The sequence below is a fragment of the Nestor notabilis genome, unplaced genomic scaffold, assembly GCF_000696875.1.
Source record: "Nestor notabilis isolate BGI_N333 unplaced genomic scaffold, ASM69687v1 scaffold832, whole genome shotgun sequence".
In the NCBI taxonomy this organism is placed as follows: Eukaryota; Metazoa; Chordata; class Aves; order Psittaciformes; family Psittacidae; genus Nestor; species Nestor notabilis.
Window position 1 is genome coordinate 16,338 of NW_009918521.1, and position 10,505 is coordinate 26,842.

Sequence of the window (10,505 nt, forward strand, 5' to 3'; positions counted from 1 at the left end):
TAAAACATTATTCTCTTACCACTCAGCTCTGAAAGGCTTTGCTGGTTTGTTACTCTTCAGGCTGATGAAAAAGGCTCCTCAGATCCACCTGGCAGATCAGGTCTAAATTTTATGCTATTGTTAGAATAACCATGTGCTCTACCTCCATCCACATGCATCATGGCTTAGAAATAAAGTGTGTTCAAAGGGCAAAGCTTTCTCCTGATCTCTGCTGGAACCAAGCAGGAAAGCAGCTGTTTCTTGATCCCAGGAGGACAGCATGAAGTGACATAGTCTGCCCCACTCACCTGCTGCTCCATCATTTGTGGGTGGATGAAAGTCACAAAATCCACTGAGAAGTAACCCAGCACTCCTTTAGATTTACAGGTCTCTCCAATTTTAAAACAAAGTGAATTAAGAACTGCTGGATCAACAGAACGTTGGGGAATGGTGGTGCCAGATGATCGCAGAGGACCCTCAGCGTGGAGCTGGTCTCCAGATGACACTATTTTTATCTTGCCCGTGGGCTCTATCAGCATATCCACCGTGAGGTTGGTGACATGCTCTGAGAGTGGGAAGGCTTCTATCACACCACCTAGTAAGAAATGAATTAGCTGTTAAGCTTGTAATCAAATTCACATGTGATGCTCTTCAGAGTGCACAGAGTGAAAACAGCCAGCTCCTATTGTGCTCAGGCATTGCAGGGAGGACTGCCATGGAGATACAGCAAGTAAATAAATGTAATGTGAGCAGCAGAGCTAGAACCCATGAATCTCTTCCAAGAGAAAGAAGATCTCTCGTCTGCTATAGCACTGTACAGTTCAAACAGTGCCTTTTCAGCTGCAGATGCTTTCAAGCATTTCCAAACTGGATACGGCACTGGAGAAACATGCTCTGGTGTAATACGAATGGATCCTGGGCTGTCCCACAGCCCAGCTAAACCCCAGGCCTGGAATAGCAGTAAAATGCAATATTGGAACCTCAGGGGAGCGGTATCTCCTGCTGCGAACTAATCTCAGAGATTCCATCCATACAATCACAGACGGGTTTGGGCTGGAAGAGACCTTAAAGCTCCTCCAGTTCCAACCCCCTGCCATGGGCAGGGACACCTTCCACTAGAGCAGGTTGCTCCAAGCCCCTGTGTCCAACCTGGCCTTGAACACTGCCAGGGATGGGGCAGCCACAGCTTCTCTGGGCACCCTGTGCCAGTGCCTCAGCACCCTCACAGGGAAGAGCTTCTGACTAAGAGCTCATTTGAATCTATCCCCTTTCAACTGTGGCATAAACAATAAAATAAAAAAATAATAAATATAAAAAATGGGGCACACAAATACAGGAACTGGTTGATCTTTAGGGTCCCTTCCAAACCAAACCATTCTGTGAGTCTATGTCTGTGCAAAGCCCCCTCACAGATACACTAATTTGCAGAGGTTCAACAGGGTTTGATCTGTGCTGCCTCCTACATGTACACATGGGCTCACCTTGAGCCTTAAACTAGTTACATACTGGGCAGCTTTGAGCCAAAGCTGCCACAAGTGGGTTTAGCGCAGGAAGCCCTGCTCAGGACTCAGCACCATGATAACATCTGATAGCATGCAGCCTATGTACATAGCATCCAGAGTTCACATACAGCTCCCTTCCTGGTTCTGTGGCAGGAAAAAGCCACTCTCACAGAGGTATGCTTCCCAACACCTAACCTAGATGAAACATTCTCCCATTTACCTGGTGCAATCTCACTGGCATTCCCTAAAGCCCTTTACCAAACGTGACAGCCTTTGTACAGTAACCCAGGGTTAAGGAACTGGTGCTTATTGATTGAGAATCATGCAAGAAAGGTGATCCCAGATGAATATGTTACAAGCTTGGATAGGACACATGAATGATAGAGTAGTTGCCTATAATTCATTTGTAAATGAACATTTGAAGCATAATGGAGAAATAAAAGGAGATAAATATTTAAATGGGCCCAAGATTAACAAGAATATGGCATACAATATGGTATAATTACTCCTTATAACACTTAACAGCGACTTTGCAGTCTTATTTACCTTGAGTAAGAAATGTTTGGAGGAATTTTTCCCATGTAGGGAATCGTTTCTCATTGACTGGCTGTACGTGCTGTGCTAAAAGGCCCGGCAGCTCCTGGGAGATCTTCACCAAAGCTAGCTCCTGCAGAAACAAATTAAATAGAACCACAAGCAATTTTACTACAGAAATGAAAACTGCTTGTGGGGTGATTAAAAACCAGGCCTCCAACAGGCAACCACAAAAAATGTGGTTACTGTTTACCCACAGTCAGGAAGCCTTTTTTAATTTTCCTACTTAACTCCTCTTCCCTCCTATTGAAATCTGTCCTTCTCTGAAAGACACCAACCTCCCCCTTCAGTGTAGCATCTATTTCATTATAATTTATATCAATAATTTGATCTGGCAACTGAAATGCTGAAGCACTTGGTAACTGCTGAGGGATCAATACCTGCAGTCAATAACTTCTACATTGTTTAGATTTGGAAACTGAGCGGATTGAAATAGTCACAAATGCCCAACATAGTTTTACTGGTTCTATATTTAAGCTGTTCTATCAACCCAAACACCCTTTAGTTAAAAAAAAGGAGGAATGATCAACCAAAACTGTTTCAAAAGCAGTAGTTACTCTTTTACACTCTCCAATCTATGCCATAAATTCACAAGTATATTTGTGCTTCTATCTTTGGTAGAATTTGATTAGGGTTAGTCATGCTGTAGGAGATAAACTAGTTTTTTCCTAGTTTCAAATTCTTTCCTATATTATCACACACACACACACACAAACCAACCCCATTAAATACAGACACTAACTGCATTGCTTTTACTGTTCAGAAACATCCCAGAAGTACACGAGCATATAAAGTGCAAGGACCCTGACTCTATTGCTTCAGGCTCCTTTCCTTGCTGCTTCATAAGCATTTGCCTGCTTCCCCTGGGTCTCTTTGCTTCTGTTTTACATCCTCTCTCTTAAGCATCCTGTGCTGCAGAAGACGACCAACCGTCCTCCGATCCTGGCAATGTCCTAAACCACAATCAGATTATCTTGAGCTCTGGAGGGACATGATAAAACCTTATGTCTAACATCTAAGAATAGGAAAAACATAAAAATCTATTTTTGCCAGGCCAGTGAGTTTGAAGAGATGGGCTTTGTCATGAAGCACACAATGTGATGTCACCAAAAATACAAATTCAGAATCAGCTTACTGTGATTTACCTACCAGAATGAGGAGGAGGAGGATGGGCCAATGATTAGGCTATCAAGGAGACCTAGATATATCTCATTCCTGAACGCAGTCTGCCTGGAATTTCAGGGAGGTGACTTTCTGTCTGTGCCTTCATTGACCAGCCATGAAAGGGGACAATTGCTGTCCTTACCTCACATGGAATTGAGAAAAAAAATGCTTTAAAAATATTTAGGTGCTTGGATAATGGTGCTGATCTGGGCTATGTGGGCTCCTGTAATGTATTAAGGAGCAAAGTATGTGGTTAACTTTAAACATACTACATAACATAACATACACTATAACATAACATCAGAAAACATATTAAAAAATGGTTTTAGTCAGTATATCAATAGATGAAGCATCACGGCCATAACCACATGGCAAAAAGAAAGGACCACATAAAACATGAGATCCAAGTTCAGAATTGACCAGATTCAAGTCTTACGCTGCTTGTTTCCAAGAATCTGTGAGGAGGAAATCAGTGTTGCTTCATGGAATCACAGAGTGGTTTGGGTTAGAAGGGACCTTAAAGCTCATCCAGTTCCAACTCCTCTGCAAGGCAATGCAGATGCACAGTGCCTGGCTGAGGAGCATCTCATGGTTCAGAGCACCCTTGCTACTTGCTACCTGTGAAGGATATGGGCATCAAACCTGGTCACCTTACAGAAGGAAGAAAGTGGATTTAAGGAATAACTAATTCAAGGAAATCTGAAAAATGTTCTTGTGAGATCAAAGCCAACATAAGAATGCTTTTAACAAGCAATGCCTTGAGAAGCAAGCCGTTCACGGGCAACCGCTCCTCAAGGATCAGCGCCTGGAATTCTAGTTCATGGGGGTTGTTTTTGCAACTGCAAGCTCTAAAAAAGGCAGTAATCCTGATTATAGGGAGGTTTAGTAGGCAAATTCAAGCCCGGATCCAACATTCACATAGGAAGTCAAACCTTTTAAAGGGATCAGTGCTCAGTAGGCTAATTTCATTTAAATTGGACAGTATCTCCAGCAGAGCTTACCGATGGTTTAGCTCTTGATGTGGCCCAAACCAATTCAGAATCAGAGGCTGAATGGAAACAGGGAGCACGTGTTCAAATCCTTCTGCTTGTGTTTCTTAGTACCAGTAAAAAAGGAGCAGCCCAAATACTGTTTATGTCATGTAAAAATCTTTAAATCTATACAAATCGGGTTTATATCTTTTTATAATAATGAATAAGCAAGAAGGAAAATTACGTTTTCCCTCCTAAATGTAATTTCTCACCCTTCTGCAAGCTGAATTTTGAAAAGCTTTCTTAGAATGGCAGTTGCAATAAAAAATGAGGAGAAAATGTGGCATATGTTGAAGGCGCTGGTAAGAAATCTACTCCAGCTAGATCAGTCAGCAAAGAAAAGCCTGTTGAGAAGATAAGGAAATAAATAAAAAGAAGAAAGAGGCTTAGAAATAGGAAGAAAGACCTGGGGACAGAAAAAGGCTGCAGAGCAGAATGCATGAGAAAGACCTAAGGCTTTTTAGCTAAAAATCAGATTGAAAGGAAATTATTTAGACCTTGCAAATAAATAGAGTGAAGAAACTAACTCCAAATAAGTAAAGCTGACTGGGCCAGGGAAGACTAAAGCCATCAGACAGATCCTCAGTAATACAAAGTGCTACATCCCTGTGGAAGTCAATGAAGCTATGGCAATTGATGCCACTTCAACGGCACGATGACAATTCATACCATTTACACAGTATATCCTTTCTATTGCGAACAGTGAAGCAGTGATAACTTATTCTAGCTGCCTTGAATTGGTCCAGTCCAGCTTATTTTCTGTTCTCAGCCACACCAGTAAACAGGGTGTTGTTGAAAGAGGCAGTGACTGCTGTCTGACTGTCCAAATTACCCTCAGTATTTCCTACTTTGCAAATTAAACTGATGTGATACGGTTTCTAATCCAGACAGGTACACGCTGGCCAGACCCACAATCTACCGCACTGAGCAAAAACAATGCGAGTAGTTTCTGACGTTGGAAATGGTTTTTGGAAGTGATGCACTGGATCCCCCATCTACTTAAAGTTTGCAACCTGATGTAAAGCCTGGGCATTTCATTGTTAACTGCAAATTTTAAAATTAAAAAGTGCCAATTTTGCCTTCCACGAGCTGGAAAAGTACGTCCTGATAGAAGGCAGCATCGTGTAAACCAGCCATCATTACCAAGTAACACAAATGTTTTTTGTATGTAAAATTGCTTTGTAAAATATTTGCTCCATCTGCTGAAAGTAGCAAAGACAATTTTCCCTGATAGCTAATGGCCCATTGCAGCTGTGTGGTGAGCGACACGCCGGGCCTGCGACTTGCATTAAGTACAATGGTGAAAACAGAGCACCGAATTCGCCACTTACGTCGTATTATCTACTCGCTGCTTCCTGAGAGCCCGTCCCTCATTATCGCGGCCTTCGCTTTGGATCAGCACCCAGGCCGAGGCTTGCTTTGACTTGAGAGGCTTTTTGTCAAACCCAGGCACATATGCTATGCTTCAATACAGAAGCACAAAACAGCCACTTTCCGTGACTACAAGAACAAGAAGGTTAGTTCTCTTTCAACTTTCCAGCACTTAAACTGCTGTTCCTTTTTTCACACCACATGGGGCCATGGGTTTCTCTTCTGGCTCATGCTGTCACTCTGCACGCTGAAGATTTCAATATATAAAGATCAAGTGCTTCTTTTAAATTCTAAATTCAACTACATACACACACACAAAAAGCAAAAAACCCACTGGCCTGCCCCCAAAACCCCCTCCCAATTGCCTGTTCCATTGTACACGTTGCTATTTAGCGTACCTCCATTGAAAAGCACATGTTTACATTGTGCCCTGAACTACTTCAACATCTGCTAACAGACCAATAAAAAATAAATAAACCAGGATCGTTTAGAAAGAGAGACCCTTTCTATTTCCTCCAAACACTCCTAATGTGGCAGCAGCAATATGCTGCCAGAGCCCTGTTCGTAGATGTCATCTTGGAAAACACTATCTGCAGGGAAATCAAATAGAGAATCACAACAGCTACCAAAAATCAGACAGAGGATTCTGAAAGCTCCTTGATGAACTTGTCAAATAATTCTGCATGTTTACGCACAGATTAATTTGGGATTAGGATAATTGTATTAAATAGTTTTCTTTTTCAATAAAAAAAAAATTCTCTATGTGCATTGCTGTTTTATCCATAGCAGCACGTCTTTTGTAAGCTTGCAGCCTTCGTTCCCCACATCTACCTTCGGAGCAAAGAAAAAGTAACATAATTGTCATAACCTTCAAAAATCTCTCCTTTAAAAAAAAACCCTGTATCTTTACTTCAAATGCAGCATCTGTAAGTTCAGGGCAATGGGATGTTAATTCCATAGAAAATGACCCAAGTAATACGTGAATGCATCTTTTCTGTATTTTAATGAAATCTCTGCAAATGCTCAAACAAACCAGATGCCCTCAGATTAATAGTATTTTTGTAATTAATTTATTTTCCTCTGCCAATCTCTCTGCATTTGGCTCACTCACCCTCCGTTCTGGCTTGTCTCTCTAAAGAAAAGATTCTAATGAAGCCCAAAAATATGGTTTCAAGAAGAAAAAGAGACATCACATAGATAATCCACAGCCACTTCCCAGGAATTGTATCTAACTTGAGGAGCTGCAGTGCTAAAGGCATTGTCAGGCAGAACCTGCTTTGTGTTTCATGAGCAGCACACAGTTAAACTTCCTTTATTCCCCGAGTTGCCTGGGTGTTACTTTTTGGATTTTAGCAAAATAAACGTTTTTAAAATAATCCAAGCAGGCATTTTATTGGCTGCGATAACATTAACGGATTTCAGATTTCTTTAGTGCTCTTGCTTTATCCTCTCCTTCCACACTGTTATTGCTACAAACTGGCACTTAAATTCAATTGATTCAAAATATTCTGGATCCATATGGCCTAAAACCCTGGAGCTGAAGTTCTGATATTGCCTCACTGCTGTTTTCTAGCATTTGCCTCTACTCCAGTCCCCAGATGGTGGAAGTAACATTTAAACCTCCTTTCCTCTGCCTTGTACAATAGACCTTGGCACCATTTCAACTGTTTACTCCGGTAATTAACAGCACTGATACCACAACAATTACAACTCCTACAATCTTAGCACAATAATGCTATGAATTAGTGAGAGCTAATGGCTGGAAGGTATAGTGGTTCCAGACTGCGAGATCTGTGCGGTTTTAGTCTCAACTAAAAGGTACAAACAGCACGCTCGCGGTACACAATGATTACCTTGTAATTAGTTTACACAAAGCTTCCTATTTAATGGCAAAACGCTGTAATTAACGCGTGACAGAAAATCAAAGGGTACTTTGTAAGCATATGAAAAATTAACACTGCAGGCCTATAGCTTTATGTACTGATTAGAAGCATATTAAATCAATAGGACATACAAACCAACAGCTTGCATATCTGATTATTGCAAGGCTCGGGAATGGATATCCTGGCTTCAATTGAACCAAGGGATACAATTATCATGCTTTATTTTACTTAAGATTTGAGAATCACCTGAGACATCACCGTGGCAGATACACAGATATGTTAATGAGCTGAGTAAGAGCACTACAGACTGACTGCAGCTACAGTGAATATTTCAATTATTTAGGATATACTGCTGACAGAGCACTGCCCATACCAGGAAACAACCTGCAGCTGCATTGCTGTATAGGTAATCAATGTCTGTCTGAAGTCTTTGGGTTCTCTCTCTTTTCCTATTGAACATCGTATCAGTTATGAGGAATTTTAAAAGCCTGTCAGGATGCTGTAAATGCGCCTTGTGAGGATATGTCAGTCCCCAGCCCTCCTCAGGCTGAGGAAAGAACACACCTGCCAGGGCATGAGCGCAGTAACACAGAAGCAAAGGCTGCCTGCCCAAGAACCCTCTCTAGACTCAGGTGCTGCACCAAGAACAACTCAATTACTTGCCATTTATTCCAGTTGCAGTAATACCTGTAGCACTGCCCTAGGATGAAGCTAGTGGTGATACAAAAGGTGATGGGAGCGGTGAAAATGAGATTGGGTTGTGGCAGGGAAAAAGCAGTGTTAGGAAGCTGCACTGTGCTCAAAGAGGGTCAGAAACAATACATGGCATTGCCAGCATGCTCTCTAAAATTGTTTCTTTGTCAGTGTTATGGTTGGTTTTATTTTGACCTGCTTACAAACATGCTCTCTACCCTGAATTCCTTCCTACAGTAAAGAAATAAGATGTGGTACATAAGTTTCAGTTTTCTTTGAGTGAATGCAATTCATTCAACCAGTAAAGCATCCTTTCACCACTATTCCTAATTTCAGATAATCACAAAGTTTACCTATTACTTATTACAGCACTTTCTAAAGTTGACCAAAATTTTTAATTTAAGGGAACATCCATCTTTTTGTATCAGTTTATCTCAGCCTTTAAAACTCTAATTTTCCAATAGCAATCAATGCAAAATCCTGCAACCAGTGTCTGAATATTGCTTTGTACAACCCAGACCAAAAGCTGGGTTTTCTAGTTTTGTCACCTTTTGAGAAGATTTTGATTTCCATTTATGCATTTTAGTGAATTTACGAAGATAGAGTCTGTAGGAAAAGAAACCGTGACAAAATACCATGACGCAACTGGAGGCAGTAGGATTCAAACACTCTAACATTTAAAACAGTAGGCTGCCAAAGCACATTAAATAGCTTTTTTTCTTCTACAGCAGATATTTAATGGAGGGTTTTGAAATGGTTGTGTAGCCAGGGCCGATTATAATGGCTTATTGAGAGAATATTTGTTGCTTGGTTTTCTGTGTCTTGTTCTATTTTTGGCTTTTCAGCTCGTCTTTATCCCCACACTTCACCCTTTCTTTGTCTTTTGTCTGATCTTATCTTTAGGATTGCTGCTAGGTAAGAACTCACACCAGGCTGCTGGTCCTGGTGCTTAATTAAGAGTTGTAGTGTAATAAAAGATCATTCTAAAATTAATTTGACTAGTAATTTAATTTAGATATTATTTAGAGTTCTATAGTTATACAATAGGGCGGCATCTCTGCATAGTTCTGTATTATTTTATCTAAAAGGGGAACTGTTAAAAGAAGAAAAAAGGCCACACTAAGGGGAAGGTGATGTTACCTCTCCTCTAAAAGGGAGGAAGATGTCAGAAGTTCTGAGAGTCTGAGGTGGCAGTTTGAGTCCCAAGATTCAGAGATCAGGAAGCATCACAGACTTTGATTTATCAAACAGAAGGCAGCAAATCTACTTTGTAGACCACTCTTCTACCAATCTTCAGCTTGAATTCCGAGCAGGAATCCGAGCACCTTTCTGCAAGGTCATGACCGCGTGGCTTTTACAGGGGAGAATGTCCCCACAAATGGCCTCACGACTGCCCAATGTGCACATGGGGAGGCAGCAGTTCTCTTAATATCAAATATCATAAGAATCTGGGCCTCAGGATGACAGACCTCAGCAGTGCCCAGTAGGACAAAGGCCTTAGAGATGTTTGGCAAGGTTTGTGTATGTATTATGCACTTGGAGAATAATTCTTCAAATAACTCAGATGCTGCATTAAGTTAACAGCGTAAAATAGCTCAGTAATCCTGTCCTGCACTTCTGCTTGCCCAACATTACACTTGAAACGAGGATCTAAAATCAGCCTCATTTTTAGATGGAATACATTTCTTACACAGTTCAAACTCACAAACTATATTATTTTTAATCTGTTGCCTACTCCCTACCAATGAGGAAAACCTGGGTATCGTGTCTTAAACTGCTATGCAAATGATGCTATTTGTAAGTATTAACATAATTTAGTGCTTACAGTCATGTTCTCATTTCTAATAATTCTAGCAGAATGGCGAGTTTTCCAGTGTACTCTTAGCCTGCAGGATAGTCTTTCATCAAGAAGCTGAATTTTTTAATAACCTGCCAGCATCCGTTTTGTATGTGGCAGCCGATGCCGATGACACAATGTCTTCATTATCAAAAGAAACAGGTCTACACACTGTAATAGGACATTAAAGCATGCCTGTGCTCATAAACTAATGCTTTGATGTTTAAATGTGTATCATTACAATGGGATTCCTTAACAAAGGATGATTTTAATCCTCTGCTCTCAATGGTAATACTCAGTGGAGGCTGCAGTTCATTAGATAAAAAAGGTCTCCTGTACAAATTTGAACACATATTCTAACAAGAGGTTCAAAATGGCAGCAAGGTCCATGTGTGCCAAAACCAGCTTTAATACTGGGCTGGATTTATGGAAGCTTTCCTTCCGACTCTTG

At 40.9% G+C, this 10,505-nt stretch overlaps 1 protein-coding gene across 1 annotated transcript in view; it reads right to left on the bottom strand.

Annotated features, from left to right (window-relative positions):
- The window catches only part of IQCH (IQ motif containing H), a 55,166-nt gene that overhangs the window by 15,745 nt on the left and 28,916 nt on the right, over window positions 1–10,505 (bottom strand). The window contains exons 14-15 of the mRNA XM_010009737.1: window positions 2,028–2,148; window positions 288–574 (exon numbers count right to left, since the gene is read on the bottom strand). Of these exons, the coding sequence (XP_010008039.1) occupies window positions 288–574; window positions 2,028–2,148 (408 nt within the window). The remainder of the gene's footprint in view (window positions 1–287; window positions 575–2,027; window positions 2,149–10,505) is intronic.